At 40.0% G+C, this 22,860-nt stretch overlaps 1 protein-coding gene across 3 annotated transcripts in view; it reads left to right on the top strand.

Moving 5' to 3' along the window:
• LOC122563513 (receptor-type tyrosine-protein phosphatase U-like) overlaps window positions 1–22,860 on the top strand; it is a 374,817-nt gene that overhangs the window by 287,284 nt on the left and 64,673 nt on the right. For all 3 annotated transcript variants that reach the window (XM_087976736.1, XM_087976734.1, XM_087976735.1), the window contains 2 exons: window positions 9,599–9,696; window positions 21,746–21,862. In XM_087976736.1, coding sequence (XP_087832862.1) covers window positions 9,599–9,696; window positions 21,746–21,862 — 215 coding nt within the window. The remainder of the gene's footprint in view (window positions 1–9,598; window positions 9,697–21,745; window positions 21,863–22,860) is intronic.

Raw genomic sequence — 22,860 nt, forward strand, 5'->3', positions numbered from 1 at the left:
TAATTCGGTGATTTTTACACTCGTGATGGAGAGGGATAAGTGTGTACTACAGGGCAAGAATTATAGCTGGGGTAAGGGAAATTATGATGCGGTGAGGCATGACTTAGGATGTGTGGCTTGGAAAAGTAGACTCCAAGGCAAGAGTGTAAATGATATGTGGAACTTGTTCAAGGGGCAACTATTGAGTGTCCTTGATAATTATGTACCTGTCAGGCAGGAAGGAAAGGGTCGTGTGAGGGAGCCGTGGTTTAATAAGGAATTGGAATCCCTTGTTAAATGGAAGAGGGCGGCCTACCTCAAGATGAGACGTGAAGGTTCAATTGGGGCGATTGAGAGTTATAGGGTAGCCAGGAAGGACCTGAAGAGAGAGCTAAAAGCAGCAAGGAGGGGACATGAAAGGTCCTTAGTAGATAGGATTAGGGAAAACCCTAAGGCTTTCTATAGGTATGTTAGGAATAAAAGAATGACTAGGGTAGGAATAGGTCCAGTCAAGGATAGTAGGGGGAAGTTGCGTGTGGAGGCGGAAGAGATTGGGGAGACACTGAATGAATACTTTTCTTCAGTATTCACTCAGGAACAGGGCATTGTTGTCGATGAGAATGCTGAGGCACAAATAAGTAGAATGGATGGCTTTGAGGTATGTAGAGAAGAGGTGTTGGAAATCCTGGAAAAGGTGAAAATAGATAAGTCCCCTGGGCCTGATGGCATTTATCCTAGGATTCTCTGGGAAGCAAGGGAGGAGATTGCAGAGCCATTGGCCTTGATTTTTATGTCCTCTTTGTCTACAGGAGTAGTCCCAGAAGACTGGAGGATAGCAAATGTGGTTCCCTTGTTCAAAAAGGGGAGTAGGGATAGCCCTAATAACTATAGGCCGGTGAGTCTCACTTCTGTTGTGGGCAAAGTCTTAGAGAGAATTGTAAGGGATAGGATTTATGCACATCTGGATAGGAATAATGTGATCAAGGATAGTCAGCATGGTTTTGTGAAGGGCAGGTCGTGCCTCACAAACCTTATTGAATTCTTTGAAAAGGTGACGAAGGAGGTTGATGAGGGGAAAGCGGTAGATGTGGTATATATGGATTTTAGTAAGGCGTTTGATAAGGTTCCCCATGGTAGGCTACTGCAGAAAATACGGAGATATGGCATTGAGGGTGAGTTGGAGGTTTGGATTAGGAATTGGCTGGATGGAAGAAGACAGAGGGTAGTAGTTGATGGCAAAGTTTCTTCATGGAGTGCCGTCACTAGCGGTGTTCCGCAAGGATCTGTTTTGGGACCATTGCTGTTTGTCATTTTTATAAATGACCTGGAAGAGGGGTTAGAAGGTTGGGTGAGCAAGTTTGCGGATGATACGAAAGTCGGAGGAGTTGTTGACAGTGAGGAAGCATGTGGCAGGTTACAGCAGGATATAGAGAAGCTGCAGAGCTGGGCAGAAAGGTGGCAGATGGAATTCAATGTAGCTAAGTGCGAGGTGATTCACTTTGGGAAGAATAACAAAAAGATGGGGTACTGGGCTAATGGTCGGATACTTGGTAGTGTGGATGAGCAGAGGGATCTTGGTGTCCATGTACACAGATCTCTGAAAGTTGCCACCCAGGTAAATAGTGCGGTGAGGAAGGCATATGGCGTACTGGCTTTTATTGGTAGAGGAATTGAGTTCCGGAGTCCTGAGGTCATGATGCAGTTGTATAAGACTCTGGTACGGCCGCATCTGGAATATTGTGTGCAGTTTTGGTCGCCATACTATAGGAAGGATGTGGAGGCATTGGAACGGGTGCAGAGGAGGTTTACCAGGATGTTGCCTGGTATGGAAGGAAAATCGTATGAGGAAAGACTGAGGCACTTGGGGCTGTTTTCACTAGAGAAAAGAAGGTTTAGGGGTGACTTGATTGAGGTGTACAAGATGATTAGGGGGTTAGATAGGGTCGACAGTATGAACCTTTTCCCGCGTATTGAGTCGGGTATTACAAGGGGGCATAGCTTTAAATTAAGGGGGGGTAGATATAGGACAGATGTTAGGGGTAGGTTCTTCACTCAGCGAGTCGTTAGTTCATGGAATGCCCTGCCAGTAACAGTGGTGGACTCTCCCTCTTTATGGGCATTTAAGAGGGCATTGGATAGGTATATGGAGGATAGTGGGTTAGTGTAGTTTAGGTGGGCTTGGATCGGCGCAACATCGAGGGCCCAAGGGCCTGTACTGCGCTGTATTCTTCTATGTTCTATGTTCTATGTTCATTCTCTCTTAAAGGTACAGGACATTCCTTCAACCTCATAGCACCTCCCCTTTAAGAAAACAAATGAACCATCATAATGAAAATATGGCTTCATTTTAAAAAATTATTAATCCCATTACAATTAAATACACAGGTCATTAATCTAAATTATATTTTCATATTAATTTCTGCATGCACATATTTATAACATTGGAATCTGTCCAATTTTATCTATCATGTTTTCTTTAAATCTGTGCTAATGCATCATTTTTATCACATTTTTATGACCCGCATAAGTCTGATGCCACTTTTCCAAAGCTCCCTGGGATTCAGGGTGGTACACATTTGATTTAAAGAGCTGTATGCCTAAGCTATCCATGACTTCCTTAAATAGCCTAGCAATAATATTAGACCCATGGCATGACTGAAACTCTCTGGGTAGCTCCTGCCACATAAAGAAAGCTACTAATCCATTCACCACCCTTTTTGCCTTAATACTCCATAATGGAATTGCCTTTGGAAATCTGGGAGACACATCCATTATGGTTAACAAGTACTGGTTCTCACTTTTAGTTTTAGGAAGGGGACCTACACAATCAATTATAACCTACGTGAAAGGGTCTTCAAATATGGGAATTGGCAACAAAGGTGCTGGTTTTATTACTGCCTGTGACTTACCTACCATTTGACACATATGGCAAAATTTAACCACATTCTTGTGCAGTTCAGGCCAATAGAAATACTTTTTGTACCATAATCTGAGTCTTCCTCACTCATAGGTGACCTCCTACTGGTAACTCATATGTTGCCTGTAACACTTCCTGTCTGTATGATACAGGCAACACAATCTGGTGCACTTCCACCCAATTCTCCTCTGTATTAACCTGCCATGGTCTCTGTTTTCAACTAAGGAGTATCTTTTAAGTTAATAACCCTCAGTAATACACTCAGATTCCTTTTTTGAGTATGCATCAATATATGTATATATCTTTTATTGTCTCATCTTTCAGTTGTAAGTCCATTAGTCTTTCAGGACTAAATGCTTTTGCCTGACCCTCTGCCTGTTCAGGTTTTTCCTGCACTATTGCATCAAACAGGGTGTCCACTAACTTAACCTCAACTCCATCATCTTTCTCTTTAGGTTTTGCTTCTTGCCATGACTTATGATAGTGGGATCCTGTTACTACACAGTCTAGAAAACTTCCAAAGTATTTTTCTTTTAACTCCTCAGTTTCCTGGCCTTCCCTTGGCTTCTACACATCAAGGAGTGTCACCCCTACCTTGGATCCTGCTAAATCATTGCCAAGAATAAACTATATTCCTGGAACTGACAGTCTGTCAATCACGCCCACTGTTACTTCCCCAGTCTTCATTTGGCTCTCCAAGGTGAACTTACACAGGGGAATGCTAAATTTCTGTCCATCTACTCCACCTTCTTGGGTAACATGTCAGAAAGAGTGCAAACACATGCATCTCACTATTAGAGATTGATTAGCTCCTATATCTCTCAAATTTATAACTTCTTTCCCTTCTCCTGCTGTTCTTCCTCAGTAAACTTTACCCACAAATGGGAAGTCCTTATAGAGATCAGACACTAACTCCTTACCCAGCCCCTGCCTAGAGTGTGCACTCTCCTGCAGCTCCTCAACTTTTCTTGAGGTTTTCTTTACTACTTTCACTAATCCCACTGGCTTAGCCTCTGTTATCACATCTTTTCCCACAGTGTCTTTCTTCAACAACCAACACTGTGACTTTACGTGTCTCACTTTACCACAGTGGAAACACGGGAGCCCTTTCACCTCCTTATCACCCTCTGGGGCTCCTTTTTTCACCTGTGGTAAACTATTACCAGTGTGCTCTACTCTTTGTTTTGTAGTGAAGGATCTCCCCTTCTCCCAATTTCTATCCCTCACAGGATGAAGTTCTTGCCAGAAGCTAAATTTTGCCTTATGCACCGATACATATTCATCTGCCAGCTCTGCCACTCTTCTCACTTTGTGAACTTTCTGTTCATCCACATGAATTCCTATCATCTCTGAAAGTGAGTTTTTAAACTCCTACAGCAGAATAATCTCTCTTAGAGCCTCATTGGTCTTATCTATTTTTAAGTCCCCCACCCATCTAGCAAAATTACGTTTAATTCTTTTGAACTCTGACTTTTGTAAGTCTGACCTGGTTCTCCCTTTATGTTTCTGAGCCGCTGTTTATATGCTTCTGGTAGCAATTCATAAGCACTCAAAATAGCCTGTTTGACATCAGTGTAATGCCTTGACCCCTCATCTGACAGTGTGGCAAATACCTCACTATCTCTGCCTACCAGCTTAGTCTGAACTAGCATTACCCACAAGCTCTCTGACCACTCCATCTGCCTAGCCAATTTTTCAAATGAAATAAGGAAGGCCTCGACATCTTTCCCATTAATGTGTGGCAATGTTTTAATGTATTTGTACACATCACTACCTTCTCTCTTCATCTCCATCCTGTTAACTTAACTTTCCTGACTAATTCGCAACTTCTCAAATTCAAATTCTCTCTCACTTTATTTCTCTCTCTCTCTATTTGCTCAGCTAAGAACCTTCTCTCCTTTTCTTTTTCCTCTCTCTCTCTTCTCTCTCTCTTTCTTCATTCCCTCTTTGCTCAGCTAAGAACCTTCTCTCTCTTTTTCCTCTCTTTCTCCTTTTCCTCTCTCTCTTTCTTTTTCCTCTAACAAGACTCTTGGTTCCCCTTATATATCTTCTAACTCCATTTGCCTCAATTGCAATTCAAGTTTTTCTAACTCTGCTGTACTTGTCTGTTTCTCTGATGACCAACTTCATTACAATTTCAGCTTTCTTTTTGTCCCTGGTTAAACCCAATTCTAACCTATTTGCACATTCTAAAAGTGTGCCCTTCCTTTGTCTTTCTAAACTTTCTTGGCAAATTTGGGAAACATCTTCAAACCTTAGAACCTCTTGAGCAATCTTAAGAGCCATTTCCCTCACTTTTACTCTAACCAGCTACAAGTGACAGAAACTAAACTAATTCATTCACCTATTATTTAAAGATCTAGGACACTAATTGGCAAGTGTTTAAATCTGCTGGGACCTTTTGTACCCCAAATCTATCTAAATCTCAGACTGGATCTGTCTAAACCTATCCAAATCTTGGACCTGAGCCCCCAACTGATAAAACACCACAGAGAACCCTTCTGTTAATTAAACCAAACACAGAAAAGCTAACCTCACCTTGTAATCTATTAAAGTATGAGTGACAGAGAACTGTCAAATTCCACTATTTAAAGAAAATAATAACAATTTATTCTTTAACTGTAGAAGTGGACATTAAACAATTATTCAAAACTCTAAGCCCCCTTTCTCTTACTGCTTATTACCTGCCTCCAACTCTATCACAATATGCCGTTTCAATAAGACACGTATTAAAATTGCATCAACTTAATTTCAAAACCACACAGTGGCTGTCATCTTCAGTGTCTTTCTTCTTCAGGCTGAAGATCTCCCTGGGTTGTCTTCTTTCTTTTTACTGCGATTATGTTTCATATAACAAGGTACCTTTGATAGAGAGTGTTTCCTAATTTCTTGGGTCTCTCTTGATGGCAGTTGCTCAGACTCTAATTTTCAAAATGGCCACATTTTTATATCCCCAACATTGGATCATCCCATTGGTTCAATGTTGGCAAACTCGATTGGGTTTTAGTATCCTGGGGCATAAATTAAACTGATTAGTTAAATTCAAATTGTTGTCAAAACAGCAACCAACTCAGGCATGCATTTCACAGCCAAATGTTACATATTTTCAATTTTCCAGTACACTCTGAGACTAATTTCTAGTCATATCACAGGTGTTTGTAAGCTCGCAGTTCAGAACAACATTCACTCTCTCTTAAAGGTACAGTACATGCCTCCAACTGCATAACAAAAGCTAGTATGCAGGTACAACAAATAATAAGGGAGGCAAGTTGAACTTTGGCATAGAGGAACATAGGAACTGGGGTAGGCCATTCAAGCTCTCAATCCTACTCTGCCACTCAATAATATTATGGTTGATATGTGGCCAAACTCCATATGTCTGTTGTAGGCCTATCTCAGATTTAACAAATGAATTAGCATTGACCACCATTTGAAAACAAGAGTTCCAACCCTCCATTACATTTTGTGTATAGAAGTGCTTTCTAACATTTCCACTGAATGACCTGGCCCTAATTCTTCGACTATGCTCCCAGGTTTACAATCTCCAACCAGTGTAAATAATTTATCTACACTGTCTTTCTCTGTTAATACCCTAAAGATCTCAAATATATCACCTTATAATTTTCCAAATTCTAGAGAACAAAGGCCTAATTTGCCTGATATATTTACCTCTGATATCAAGTTATCATTTTGTAAATCTGACCTGACCTCCCTCCAGGGCCAAATCATCCTTCCTAAAGGACATTCAAATCTGCTCACAGTACTCTCAGTGGAGTCTATCTGCAGTGGAGTCTATCTGTATATCTGCAGCACAATGTTTGCATCCCTAAGCTTCAGCCCTTTCAATATGAAGGCTAGCATTCCATTAAGTGGACTACTTTTTGCACCTGTTCATGACATTTTAAAGAACTATGCACCTGAACACCCAAATCACTCCAGACATCCATTATATTTGGCTTTGTGCCTTCTAAAAGTATACCCTGATGTATGCCTTTAACCAAATATGTGCTTATATTAAAATCCATCTGCCATACTTTGTCCATTCACCTCATCTATCAATATTCTGCTGTAATTTTATGCTATTGTCAACACTGTATACAACGCTGCCCAATTTTGTGTCATCAGTAAATTTGGATATTTGACTTTTTATGCCATTATCCAAGTTGTAAATGAATATTGTGAATAATTGATATTCCCAACACAGATCACTGTGGAACACTACTAGTTGCATCGTGTTAATTTGAGTACTTATCTATTATTCAAATTCTCTGTTATTGCTGAAGGAAGAGAGTGCTGCAACTGTAAGGTAATGGGTGAGATTGCACCTGTGGTATTGTATACAAATTTGATCCCATTATTGGTGTTGTTGATGTTGATGTTGTTGCATTGGATGCAGTTCAAAGGAGAAAGTGAGGTCTGCAGATGCTGGAGATCAGACCTGGAAATGTGTTGCTGGAAAAGCGCAGCAGGTCAGGCAGCATCCAGGGAACAGGAGAATCGACGTTTCGGGCATAAGCCTTCCTGAAGAAGGGCTTATGCCCGAAACGTCGATTCTCCTGTTCCCTGGATGCTGCCTGACCTGCTGCGCTTTTCCAGCAACACATTTCCAGCTGCAGTTCAAAGGAGGTTGACTAGATTGATTCCAGAGATGAGGAGCTTGTTTTGTGAGCCATTTAGGTCTATACTGTTTGGAATTTAAAAGAATGAGAGCAGATCTAATTAAGTTATATAAGATGCTAAAGGAGATTGACAATGTAGATGTAGAACGGATATTTCCCATGTGGGGCAATCTCAAGCAAAAGGTCAAAGTTTTAGGATAAAGGGTATTAGATTTAAAACAGAGGTAAAATGAAAATATTTCTGTCAAAGGGTCGTGAATCTATGGAATTCACTGTCCCCATGATGATGGATGTTGGGGCATTGAGTAAATTTAATGAGATAGATGAATTTTTAAATTAGTAGCCGGTTGAAGGGTTATAGAGAGTGGACAGGAAAGTGGACTTGAAGCTGAAATGAGATTGGCCATGATTATATTAAATGATGGAGCAGACTCAAGAGTCTGCGTTGCCTACTTCTACTTGTAATTCTTATGTTTTTTCTTTCAATGCACTGAAAACCCATTTCTGGTATACATAGTTCTCCCTCTATGAAGCAGATTGAAACATACAGGAATCCTGATTTATGCCAAAGTAATTTGAGCTGCAATGTTCTTCAAGGTAGCATTGAACAAAGTTCACATTTCCAATTCATTGTATAATGTGGACTATTCTTTGACCCATTGGAGATAAATTACGATAGAAAACAGGAAGGGTAGCAATGTGAATCACAAATTAATTTAGGCAGAGAGTAAGGAATGGATTTCATAACAAACCATTAGATAAAATTTACTTGGAGGGAACTTAAAACAACAGCAAATGGAAGCAGATGTTCATCACAGATACAAGATTTGTTGTGCAGATTATTGAGAGAAAATAAAAGGAGCTGCAATTTTATATAGCTGTGAATCCCAGAGCATTTCACAATCAATTACTTCTTTTTAACTGTGATCACAACATGCTGATAGGAAATTCCACTGATTAACAACTGGGATGACAGAATGAAGGATCACATTTCTAAGTTTGTTGATGACAGAAAGATAGACACTATTGCAAACACTTCAGATAGAAGCAGTAAATTGAACAGCAATGTTAATGGATTAGGTAAATAAGTAAAATTGTAACAAATGGATTTGAATGTTAGATTTGTGAGGTGATCTACCAGGAAAGAATGGACTACATTGTAAATGATGAAGGGCTGAAGCCAATGGGGGTCCAAAGTGACTTAGGAATCCATGTATATAATTTAGTAAAATGTCCCAGGCAGGTACTAAGTATATCAAAAAAATTACTGGTGTGCGGTTTTTCATTTCTAAAATACAAGACAGAAGATCTCATGCTACAACTGTACAACGCCACACTTGGAGCGTTGTGTTTGGTTCTGAACACTGAACTTTAGGAAGGATACAATAACCTCGGAGGGAGTACTGTGTAGATGCAGCACAATGAAATCTGGACTGAAGGGTTAAATTACAGGGAAAAACTATTAGATTCACATTCCCCAACCTTAAATTCTAATTTAAGGCAGGCTTCAAAATATTACAGTGAGCTTATAGGATAGATCAGAAAAATATCTTTGGTGGTTGCGGAGACCAGGATTAGGGGCATTGCCTAAAATGAGAGCCAGATGCTTCAGGAGTGAAATTAGAGAGCAATTTCAATATTTTCCAATCTTTGTGTTTAAAAAAAAATTTCCTCAACTCGTAATTGATGCTAAATTAATTCTAAATTTTGAGATCTGATACTGATAGATTTTTGATAAGAAAGGAGGGTATATGAAGGTTAGAGGTAATGCTTCAAGGACTCGACAAGCCCAGATGGATGCCAGATACAAAAAGCAGGAGAAGCATGCAAAATTCCATGCATCCCACCCACCTGCTTCAGAAAGTAACAGCTTCCCCACTATCGCATGGTTTGCAGATCCAGTATTGGACCTAACTCAAGATCCATAAAACCAAAGAGGAAGAAAGTCATCCTTGATCCCAATCAGGTTATATTAGATCAGATATGATATCATTGAATGGCAGAACAGGCTTATGGGGCTAAATGGCCTCCTCTCATTTTTATCAATTGAAAGTGTGATTCAAACCTTTTTTTTATTTCTTAGGACCCAAACAAGAAATGGTGTATGATTTCTGGAGGATGATGTGGCAGGAACATTGCGGGTGTATTGTGATGATTAACAAGTTGGTGGAAGTTGGACAGGTAAGTATAGCACAGTACACAGTTTGTCAAAGAATAAGCAAAATATTGCTAGAGCTTTACACTGATTTGTACTCTTATAAAAAATGTCAACAATTTCCAATAAGGCTTTGTAAAGTGAAAGGTTTGGGTAACTTCTGAGTCCCTCCTTACCAACAGTCTGGTTGTGTTGATAATAGTCTAATAGGACGCATTGGTACACCGAGCCTCAAATTCTATCTGTTTGTCTGTCTATCAGTTTTAACAAGGGCAGAACAAAAATTGATTTTTCTCTGTCTTTGTGGTTGGGAAACTTGGACATGACAAGGAACCTGATTCTCAAAGCATTTCCTATTCCCTGGATGTGTCATGTTCATTTCAGTTTCTCAAGAAATAGGATCTGCAAAATGTTTCCCTGAAAGGAATCTAAGGATATCAGAGACTATAACCACAAGGAAATTTGAAGTCTTCTGTAACTGTATTGCAGGAGAAGAAATCAGTGAGTGAAACCCCATTATTTTTCATTCCTTTCCTTCAGTGTGCTGTACTCCAGTTATTTGCAACTGGATGGTGTTTTAAACTCTGAAACAGTTCCCAATACATAAGGAAATCTTCTATTTTTCTTGTCGTTATGTTGTCCCTTGCACAGTTTGCTATTATGAGTTCAGCTGATATTACTACTAGACAAAAGGAAGCATATGTAAGATTTAGAAAACTGAAATCAGATAGGGTCCTTGAAGAATATAAAGGAAGCTGGAAAGAACTTAGATAAAAGAATTAGGAAAGCTAAAAAGGACCATGAAATGTCCTTGGCAAAGAGGATTAAGGAGAATCCCAAGGTATTCCATATGTATATCAGAAGCAAGAAGGTAGCTAAGGAAAGGATAGATCCACGCAAGGATGAAGGAGCGGCTTTATGCAAGAAATCAGAGGAAAAGGGTGAGGATCTTAATGAGTACTTTGAATCAATATTCACCAAGGGGAAGGACATAGATGATAGTAAGATTAGGGAAGGGTATAGGAGAAAGTAGCATAGAGTACAATAGGTGAGTGGGGGAGGGGATGAAGGTGATAGGTCGGGGGAGGGGGAAGGGTGAGTGGGTAGGTGGAAAAGAAGATAGGCAGGTAGGACAAGTCATGGGGACAGTGCTGAGCTGGAGTTTCTCGGATGCTGCCTGAACTGCTGTGCTTTTCTAGCACCACAATCCAGAATCTGGTTTCCAGCATCTGCAGTCATTGTTTTTACCTACTTTCTCCGCACCCCCACCCTCCTCTAGCACCCTCTCCATGCTTCATGCTCTCTACCTGTATTCCTGATGCAGGGCTTTTGCTGCTCTTGGATGCTGCCTGAACTGCTGTGCTCTTCCAGCACCACTACTCCAGAATTAGGGAAGGGTATGTTGATCATCTAGTATACGTCAATATTAAAGAAGGAGGATGTGTTGGATGTCTTCAAAAATGTTAAGGCAGATAGGTCATCTGGGCCTGATGGGATCAATACCAGGATACCAAGGGAGGCAAAGGAGGAGGTTTCTGAAGTCATGACAGAGAACGTTTTATCCTCTTTACCACAGGCAAGGTGCGAGAAGACTGGAGAATAGCTAATGTTGATCCTTTGCTTAAAAAAGGCAATAGGGATAATCCAGGAAGGTAAAGGCCAATGAGCATTACATCAATGGTAGGGAACTTATAAGAGAAAATTCTTAGTGACGGGATTTACTTGCATTTGGAAAAGAATGGATTTATTAGGGATAATCAGCACTGCTTTGTACAGGGAGGTCTTGTCTTATTTAGTTGATTGAGTTTTTTGAAGAAGTGACAAGGATGATTATGATGTTAGGGCAGTGGATATTGTCTGTATGGACTTTTCTAAGGTATTTTACAATGTCACCCATGGTAGGTTGGTCCAGAAGATTAAGGAACATGGGATCCATAGTGTGTTGGTAAGTTGGATACAAAATTGGCTTGGTCATAGAAAACTGAGGCTAGTTGTGGAGGAGTGTTTTTCTGACTGGAAGTCTGTGAGCAGTGATGTTCAACCGGGATCTCTGTTGCTTGTACCTATATATGAATGATTTGGATGAAAATGTAAGTGCCCATGTTAGAAGTTTCCAGACAACATGAAAGTTGATGGAGATATGGATAGTAAGGGAATTTGTTAAAGCATACAGCAGGATATAGGTCAATTGGAAAATTGAGCAGAGAAATAGCAGATAGAATTTAATCTGGAAAAATGTGAGGTGATTTAGTTTGGGAGGTCAAATGCAAGAGGAAAATAAACTGTAAGTAGCAAAACCCTTAGTAGCATTGATGCACAAAGCAGTCTTAGGTGCAAGTTCATGTGTGACAACACAAGTGGATAAGGTGGTAAACAAGTGTACAGCATGCTTACCTTCATCAGTTGAGACATTGAGTGTGAAAATTGCAGCTTTAGTTATGCAACACTTTGGGTATTGTGTGTAGCTCTGGTCACCACACAATAGGAAGAATGTGGAAGCTTTGGAGAGGGTTCAAACAAAATTACCATGATGTTACCTAGATTGGAGCACATTAGCTGGAAGGAGAGGATGGACAAATGGACTGTTTTTACCAGAGCGTTGGAGACTGGGGCCAACCTGATAGAAGTATATAAAATTATGAGAGGCATTGATAGCATGGATAGGTGAAATCATTTTTTCCAGAGTGGAAATGTCAAATACAGTCCTAGGGAGCATAAGTTTAAGGTGAGGAGGGGAGGAAAAGTTAAAGAAGATATGCAAGGCAAGTTTGGAGCACACTGCTAGTGGAGGTGGTAAAAATATATACAATAGCAGTGTTGAAGAGGCATTTAGACAGACACATAAGCAGGCAGGGAATAAAGGGATATGGACCATGTACAGGCAAATATGATTAGTTTAGAAAGGCATCATAGTTGGCATGGGTGGGTCAAAGGCCCTGTTCCGATGTTGTACTGTTCTATGTTCTAAATCAAATCCCAGAATGAAATTTGGCCCAATAGATCATATTTCTTTCTCGTTTGGCATGATGGTCAGTTACTGAAACATAAGCAGACAAGGTCACAGATTTTCTTTAACAATAAAACAGAAGTTAATACATAAAAGTAAAATAATAAAATAAAACAAACCAAGTTTTATATATATATGGAACACAGTATGAAAGATATTAAAGAAAAGAAAAAAGCAAAGTCTCATCTATTCCCTTAAACCATCACTTTACTGATATCAAAATCCAGATAGAGTACTCCTCTATCTCAAATCTCAAATACTTAATAGTTCATTTCTGTGAACTGTGATATCTTCTTACATGAATACTAAAAAAGCTGAAAGCTTAAACTTTCTTAGCCTTCAAACAACTGCAGATTTCCAACCGGAGAGTCCTGGTCTTAACATTGCACAAAATAACTTTCTGCTATGAAACTGTGTGGCTCTGGCAGATTGCAAACTAGCATAAGTGAGCAGGTCATTCCTTAGCAAGTACAGTTTACTACCTTGATGCATTCTTCTATTACTTTGCATGTGATCACAAGTAGACTCATGGGCCTGGAGTTGTCCAGATTTGATATGTCATGCTTTAGTAATTTTTTCACATTGGTGGATGCCAATGTGGTAGCTGTATTGAATAATTTGGTTATGGGTGGACAAATTCTGGAGCAAAAATCTTCAACACTATGGCTAATATGCTGTTAGGACCCATAGTCTTTGCTGTGGAAGTTCAGTCATTGAATATATGCAGAGATGAACAGATTTCTGTATTCTAGTGATCTCAAGGAGTAGGGGAGTTGAGTGGAAAATTGGCTTTGTGAAAACTGTTCAGCTATGATCTGGAGTGGCAGAACATGCTCGAAGAACTTGATGACCTGCTCCTGCTCCTATGTTTGTAGAGTCCAGACCAATTAGTTAGTGGTAAGTGCAAATCCAATCAAGGCAGCTGAGGAATTTAAATTCAGTCAATTAAAATAAACCTGGAATAATAAGCTTATATCAGTAACAGTGATCATATAACTATCAGATTGTCAAAAATCTGACTCACTAGTCCCCTTTAGGGAAGGAAATCTCCCATCTCCACCTGACCAGACCAAATGTTGTTTCAGCCATACAGGATTTTGGTTGGTTCTTAAATGCTTCCTTAAATGGTTTGGCAAGCAGTTCGAGAAAATGGCTCAACATAATCTTCTCAAGGATAATGAGACTTGACTTTATGGCAATGACAGTAATGATCACATTACAAAAATGAAAATGCCTTGTTTATTCAAAAGAAATAAGAATTGCATTACATACCTAAAATAGAAAGGACAAAGGATAGCTGAAAGTTGTGGTGCATTTCCTTGAGTAGATGAAGTTGTTTCCTGTTTCCTCTGCTTCATTCTTGTTCACCTCCCTTGTATGATTCTGGATAGGAGTGAGAATAACAGGGTAGTTGTTATGGGGTCTTTAACTTTTCAAATATTGACTGGAAATACTGAAGTTCAAGTACTTTAGATGGGTCAGCTTTTGTCCAATGTGTGCAGGAGGATTTCCTGTAGACAAACCAACAAGGGGTAGGACACCTTAGATTTGGTACTGGGTAATGAATCTGGCCAGGTATTAGATTTGGAAGTTGGTGAGCACTTTGGTGATAGTGACCACAATTTGGTTATGTTTACTTTCATGATGGAAACAAATAGGTATATACTGCAGGGCAAGAGAATTAGCTGGGGGAAAGGCAATTATGATGCGATTAGGCAAGATATAGGATGCATAGGATGGACAAGGAAACTGCAGGGATGGGCACAATTGAAATATGGAGCTTATTCAAGGACCAACTATTGCGGATCATTGATAAGTATGTACTGGTCAGGCAAGGAAGAAGTTGTTGAGCGTGGGAGCCATAATTTACTAAGGAAGTTGAATCTCTTGTCAAGAGGAAGAAGAAGACTTATGTTAGGATGAGATGAGATGGCTCAGTAAGGGCACTTAAGAGTTATAATTTAGCCAGGAAAGACCTAAAGAAAGAGCTACGAAGAACCAGGAGGTGATCTGAGAAGTTGTTGGTGGATAGGATCAAGGAAAACTCTAAGGCTTTTTATAGGTATATCAGGAATAACAGAATGACTTGAGTAAAATTAGCGCCAATCGAGCATAGTCGTGGGAAGTTGTGTGTGGAGTCAGAGGAGATAGGAGAAGCACTAAATGAATACTAAATGAACCAGAAAAAGACAATGTTACCAAGGAGAATACTGAGCTAAAGTCTACTATATTAGATCGGATTGAGGTTGACAAGGAGGAGATTTTAGCAATTCTGGAAAGTGTAAAAATAGATAAGTCCCCTGGGCCTGATGTGATTTGTCCTAGGATCCTCTGGGAAGCCAGGAAATTGATTGCAGAGCCTTTGGCTATGATCTTTATGTCATCCTTGTCTACATGAATAGTGCCAGAAGACTGGAGGATAGCAAATGTTCAAAAAGGGGAGTAGAGACAACCCTGGTAATTCTAGACCAGTGAGCCTTACTTTGGTTGGGGTAAAGTATTGGCAAAGGTTAAGTAATAGGATTTATAATCATCTAGAGAGGAATAAGTTGATTAGGGATAGTCAACATAGTTTTGTGAAGGGTAACTCGTACCTCAGAAACCATATTGAGTTTTTTGAGAAAGTGACCAAGCAAGTGGATAAAGCGATTGATGTGTGTATGGATTTTATTAAGGCGTTTGAAAAGGTTCTCCATGGTAGGCTATTACACAAAATACAGAGGCATGAGATTGAGGGTGATTTAGCAGTTTGGATCAGAAATTGGATAGCTGAAAGAAGACAGGATGGTGGTTGATGGGAAATATTCATCGTGGAGTTCAGTTCCTAGTGGTGTACTGCAAGGATCCATTTTGGGTCCACTGCTGTTTGTTATTTTTCTAAGGGATGGGTTAGTAAATTTGTGGATAACACTAAGATAGCTAGAGTTGTATATAGTGCCACAGGATGTTGTAGGTTACAGAGGGACATAGATAAGCTGCAGAACTGGGCTGAGAGCTGGAAAGTGGAGTTTAATGCAGAAGAGTGTGAGGTGATTCACTTTGGAAGGAGTAACAGGAATACAGAATACTGGGCTAATGATAAGATTCTTGATAGTGTAAATGAGCAGCGAGATCTTGGTGTCTATGTACATAGATCCTTGGAAGTTGCGACCCAGGTTGATAGGGTTGTTAAGAAGATATGCGGTATGATAGTTTTTATTGGTAGAGGGATTGAGTTTCAGAACCATGAGATCATGTTGCAACTGTACAAAACTCTGGTGCGGCTGCACTTGGAGTATTCTGTACAGTTCTGGTCACCGTATTATAGGAAGGATGTGGAAGCTTTGGAAAGGGTTTACTAGGATGTTGCCTGGTATGGAGGGAAGGTCTTATGAGGAAAGGCTGAGCAACTTGGGGCTATTTTTGTTAGAGAGAAGAAGATTAAGAGGTGACTTAATAGAGGCATATACAATGATCAGAGGATGAGGTAGAGTGGACAGTGAGAGCCTTTTTTCTCGGATAGTGATGGCTAGCACGAGGGAACATAGCTTTAAATTGAGGGGTGATAGATATAGGACAGATATCAGAGGTAATTTCTTTACTCAGAGAGTAGTAGGGATGTGGAAAGCCTTGCCTGCAACAGTAGTAGACTCGCCAACTTTAAGGGTATCTAAATGGTCATTGGATAAAAAATGGATGAAAATGGAATAACGTAGGTTAGATGGGCTTCACATTGGTTTCACAGGTTGGCACAACATCAAGGACCAAAGGACCTGTACTGCACTTTAATGTTCTATGTTCTGTATTCTATATGAGAGGGATGAGAAGGATGAGAAGTGGCATTTAGTTACAGGATTGATGAAATGATTGAGGCATTAAACAGGTATTTTGTATCAGTCTTCACAGTGGAGGACACTAATAACATGCCAGTAATTGACAAAGAGATGAAGGTAGGTGAGAACCTGGAAACAATCATTATTACGGAAGAGATAGTGTTGGGCAAGCTAATGGAGCTAAGGATTGATAAGTCTCCATGCCATGATGTAATGCATCCCAGGGTACTAAAAGAGATGGCGGGAGAAATAGCAAGTGCACTGATGGCAATTTTCCAAAATTCACTTTATTCTGGGGCAGTCCCAGTAAATTGGAAAACAGCAAATGTGATGCCACTGTTTTAAAAGAGAGATAGATAAAAGATGGGGAATTGTAGACCAGTTGGCTTAACATCTGTAGTGGGGAAGATGCTTGACTCTAATATCAAGGAAGAAATAGCAAGGCATCTTGATAGAAATTGTCCTGTTGGGCAGATGCGGCATGGGTTCATGAAGAGCAGGTCATACTTAACAAATATTTTGGAATTCTGTGAAGACATAATGAGCAAGGTGGACAACAGGGACCAAGTGGATGTGGTGTACCTAGATTTCCAAAAGGCCTTCGACAAGATGCTGCACAAGAGGCTGCGGCATAAGATATGGATGCATGGTGTTACAGGTAAAGTATTAGCATGGATACAGGATTGGTTGACAAACAGGAAGCAAAGAGTGGGGATAAACAAGTTCTATTCCAGCTGGCAATCCGTGACTAGTGGTATGCCTCAGGGATCGATATTGGGACCGCAATTATTTTCAATTTATATAGATGATTTGGAGTTTGGGGCCATGTGTATGGTGTCAAAGTTTGCAGATGACACTAAGATGAGTGGCAGAGCAAAGTGTGCAGAGGACTGTGAAAGTTTGCAGAGGAACATAGATACTTTGAGTGAGTGGGCAAAGGTCTGGCAGATGGAATACAATGTTAGTAAATGTGAAGTCATCCATTTTCATAGGAGTAACAGTAAAAAGGACTATTACTTTGAATGGTAAACAGTTGCAGCATGCTGCTGTGCAGGGGGACCTGGGTGTCCTTGTGCATTAATCATAGAAGGTTGGTCTGCAGGTACACCAAGTAATTAGAAAGGCAAATGGAATTTTGTCCTTCATTGCTGAAGGGATTGAGTTTAAAAGCAGAGAAGTTACGTTGCAGCTGTACAGGTCCTGGTGCAGCCACACCTGGCGTACTGTGTGCGGTTTTGGCCTCCTTACTTGAGAAAGGATACACTGGCACTAGAGGGAGTGCAGAGGAGGTTCACTAGGTTGATTTCAGAGTTGAGGGGTTGGCTCATGAGGAGAAATTGAGTAGACTGGGATTCTATTCATTGGAATTCAGAAGAATGAGGGAGGGATCTTATAGAAACATATAAAATTATAAAGGAAATAGATAAGATAGAGGGGATGAAACTAGGACAAGAGGCATTGCCTCAAAGTTAGAGGGAGTGAGTCAGTTGAGAAGGAACTTCTTCACTTCTTCACTTCTTGAGAGTGTTGTAAATCTATGGAATTCCTTGCACAGGGAAATAGTTGACACTACTTCAGTAAACATTTTTAAAGCTAAGGTAGTTTTTTTTTGAACAATAAAGGAATTAAGGGATACTGTGAGAGCGCGGGTAAGTGGATCTTAGTCCATGAAAAGATCAGCCATGATCTTATTGAATGGCGGAGCAGACTCAAAGGGCCTGGCGGCCTATTTCTGCTCCTAGTTCTTATGTTCTTATGTACTATGTTTTAGTCCTCTACAGGATCATCTGCCCCATTTACATTTCTCTTTCACCAACTTTGTGTATAAAATTTGCAAACATTACCAGCCATTCCTTTAAGATGAAGGCCCTCCTTTAAGAAGATCTATTATCACAGGATAATCATTCCAGACACCCAGGTAACATTCTAGGACTTGGGTTTGAATCTCACCATGGAGGTGATGAAATTTGAATTAAGTTATTTAAAAATATGGAATTAAGAGTGTAATAGTGACAATGAAACCATTGTTGGAAAAACCCATATGGTTCATGAATGCAGTTTAGTGAAGGTAACTGCCATCCTTAACTGGTCTGGTGTACATATGATTCCAGACCCTCAGCAATGTAATTGACTTATAACATTTTTGAGGATGGGAAATAAATACTGGCCCAGCTGGTGACTGCAGAATTTTACAGTTTTCTATCACTCCAACAATTTGCTAGAGTGTGTGTGCGCGCGCATGTGTGTGCGCGCGCATGTGTGTGCAGATGTGTGTGCGCGCGCATGTGTGTGCAGATGTGTGTGCGCGTGCATGTGTGTGCAGATGTGTGTGTGCGCGCATGTGTGTGCAGATGATACGAAGATATGTAGAGGGTCAGGGAGCATTGAGGAGGCAGAGAGGCTGCAGAAGGATTTGGACAGGTCAGGAGAGTGGGAAAAGAAGTGGCAGGTGGAGTACAATGTGGGAAAGTGTGAAGTCATATACCTTAGTAGAAAGAGTATAAACATGGAATATTTTCTAAATGGGGAGAAAATTCATAGATCTGATGTATAAAGGAATTGGGAGCTCTAATCCAGGACTATCACAATGCAAACTTGCAGGTTGAGTCAGTAGTTAGGAAGACAAATGCAATGAAGACATTTATTTTGAGTGGACTTGAGTATAAAAACAGGGAAGTACTTCTAAGGCTCTATAAGACTCTGGTCAGGCTACATTTGGAGTATTGTGCGCAGTTTTAGGCTCCATATCTCAGGAAGGATGTACTGGCCCTGGAGCGTGTTCAGAGAAGATTCACAGGAATGGTCCCAGGAATGAACAGCGTAACATATGAGGAACGTTTGAGGACTTTGGGTCTATACTTGATGGAGTTTAGAAGGATGAGCGGACATCTAATTGAAACTTACAGAGTACTGAATGGCTTGGACATAGTGGATGTTGTGAAGATGTTTCCATTGGTAGGAGAGAATAGGACCCTAGGGCATAGCCTTAGAGTAAAGGGAAGACCTTAACTCTGGATAAGGAGATAAGGAGAAACTTCTTCAGCCAGAGTAGTGAATCTATGGAATTCACTGCCACAGAAGGCTGTGGGAGCCGCGTCATTAAGTATATTTAAGATGGAGATAGATGGGTTCTTGATTGTAAAGACGAACAAGGGTTATGGGGAGAAAGTAGAAGAATAGGGTTGAGAAACTCATCAGCCATGATTGAATGGTGGAGCATACTCAATGGGTTGAATGGACTAATTTCTGCTCCTATGTCTTATTGTGTGTGTATGTGTGTGTCTATTTGACATTAGTGCTTTGAAATTAGTCATGACTGTTGGTGATATTCTGTCTAGCATCAGCTCTAGATATGAGGCCATGTTGGACAGTACACAAATGGAGGTGGAGGTTGGGAGGTACTTTGATGCAAAAAGCCAATTAATTAGCAATTTTACTTTTCTTCTTGGTGAATCTGCATTGTGTCCGAATGCACCCAAACTTTAAACAGGACTTAGAGTTCATGAAGTGGGCAGTTTGAAGTCAGACCTGAGCAAATGTACATTTCTTATTGTTAAAGTATAGGCCAATGTCACTCAGTAGCCAAGTCGCATTTTTCCATGAAATAATTCTCAAAAATCACACATGTGGCACAACAAGTGGTTTCATAAATAACTTCAATTCACACCAATTTCAAATGATCAGTTTAACATATGTTCTGAAACATTATAGCCCAGAACGTGGATCTGGAGATTAGCCAATCAGAAACCATGATTTTCCAGATAAGCAACATATTACAAAAATTTAACTTTCACTGATGAAGTCTCTTTTTTTGTGAGGTGCTTTTAAGCATCTCTCAATATTCTCCTTTAACATCCTTAAAAATTGTAAAACTAAGATATGCTTCTGATCCAGGGACTGGTTACTACCTTCTGGTTGTTTGTGACAGATTTTTAAGTAAGTGTCAGATGACTAGTTAACCTTGGATAGCATTGCAATCAAGGCTTCCATTGTCATTACCCCACCTATGCGTTCATGCCCTTCCCAGAAGGTGACACTAGATTACAGTCAGTGTGGGAGTCACACCTGGATTCAACTCCCAAGGGCATCTACTGAGACTATTTTAACAGGAGGGGAAATTTGTGCAGTGCACATTAGCAACAGGAAACTTCATCTATTTAGAGATGAAGTCAAAACTCGATACAAACAAATTATATTGAATGGAACACTAAATGGGCTAGGATGTGCACTCTGGGAAAAAGACCTTCTCTGCTGTCTAGGAGAAAGTGAGGACTGCAGATGCTGGAGATTAGAGCTGAAAAATGTGTTGCTGTGCTTTTCCAGCAACACATTTTTCAGCTTCTCTGCTGTCTCCCAAACAAATAAGATTCTCAAAACTTTCCTTCATTAAGGCACTGCAGTTTGGTTTTCAAATGTTGTTTTCAGAATCCTTTTCTTTCTCAATGTTCTCCAGCATCTCCCTTGATCCTCTTTGCAGTGGCTTCCAACAATATTTCAAGATTTCTTCTATTCTCGGCAGTGTTTGCCCTACCCCTTACCATGCCTGCTGAAGGATCTACCAGTCTTCAGCAGTTTCTTTGAGCATTGTCTTAGAGTTCTAGGTAAAAATAATGACTGCAGATGCTGGAAACCAGATTATGGATTACAGTGGTGCTGGAAAAGTACAGCAGTTTAGGCAGCATCCAAGGAGCAGGAAAATCAACGTTTTGGACAAAAGCCCTTCATCAGGAATAGGAGTTCTAGATGTGGAACAGACCTGATGAAGGGCTTTTGCCCAAACGTCGATTCTCCTGCTCCTCGGATGCTGCCTGACCTGCTGTGCTTTTCCAGCACCAAAGTCTCGCCTCTAATCTCCAGCATCTGCAGTCCTCATTTTTCACCTGGAACAGGCATTGTGCATATCTCTTATCCCTGGATTGGATATTAGACTCCAAGGACTTCAAAAGACTGGCCTTTATGACTGAAATCCAAATAGATATTCTTAAATTTGAAAACCTGCCCCTGCAAAGCTTCAGCAGTGTTTTTTTTAAAGAGGATAACCAATCTGAAGATGTCATCTGATGGTCTGCAGTCAAAAACAGTATTATATTCCCTGATTTAATAGTACTTCTATGTAGTCATACATCCCATGTATGTAAATTTCTCTTCATCAATAGAGTGTAAATTCAGTAAAAATGAATCATATTTAACAGCATTGAATTGCAAACAAGTTTGAGCTTTATAAAGGTTAAATTTGGTATTTTGTCTATATCATAGGTCAACTGCTGCAAATACTGGCCTGATGACACAGAGAATTATGGAGACATAAGTGTTACTCTCATTAAAACAGAGGTTCGAGCAGAATATACTGTCAGAATCTTCTCACTTCAAAAGGTATGGTTCAAAGGTTTATTCCTCTGCTGAGCAACTTCATAAAAGTTCAGCATTTTAAAGTAAAAATTGCATATGTTTTGGCATGTTTCTTGTAGGGTTGCAGAGTGATGTTTGTGCATACAAAAGAGGAGCTAAAGCTAGTCATTCAGACCTTCTTACATGTTCTGCCAATCAATACAGTCATGACTGTGCTGCTTGTGTTTCAAATTCCACATTCCCATCTATTCCCAATAACCTTAGATTCTTGTTAGACAAGGGAATGAATCTACCTCTGCCTTAAAAATATTCAATAACCAAGATTCTACACCTGAGATAGAATACTCTAAAGTCACATTAAAAAATTCTCCTCATCTCTGTCCTAAAAGGGTAATTGCTTTTAGCTCTGGGCTCAACCACAAGAGAAAATATCCCTTCCACATCCAATTTTTCAAGACCCATACATTTCCATCCAGCCACCCTTCATTCTTCTAAACTTCAGCCTATCCTCATAACACATCTTGCTCATTCCAGGTATTAACCTAGTAAATCTCCTCAAACTCCTTCATCGCTTTTACATCCTTCATTAAAAAAAAGAGACCAAAACTGCCCACAGTATTTGAGTTTTCATCTCACCAATGCCCAGTTTAACTGAAGCATAACATCCTGACTTTTATGTTCAACTCCTCTTGTAATAAAGGATGGCATGCCATCAGCTTTCTTGATTAGTGTATCTTCATACTAACATTTTGTGATTCATCCACTGGAGCACTTCAGAATTCCACAGTCATTCTCTACTTAAGCTTTTCTTTCTTTTTTTCATTCTTCCTGCAAAGTGAATGCCTTCACATTTTCTCACATTGTAGTCTATCTGTCAGATTTTGCCAATTCATTCATCCTTCTGTACCTATCTGCAAAGCCTTTATGTCTTCTTCATAACGTTTTTCGACCCGTCTTTGTGTTGTCGGGGAATTTATCTACCATGCATTCATTTCCTCACCTAAGTCATTAATGTAAATTGT

Source organism: Chiloscyllium plagiosum, unplaced genomic scaffold (assembly GCF_037043375.1).
Source record: "Chiloscyllium plagiosum isolate Xiang-an unplaced genomic scaffold, Cpla_swu_hap1 HiC_scaffold_30, whole genome shotgun sequence".
NCBI classification, from domain to species: domain Eukaryota; kingdom Metazoa; phylum Chordata; class Chondrichthyes; order Orectolobiformes; family Hemiscylliidae; genus Chiloscyllium; species Chiloscyllium plagiosum.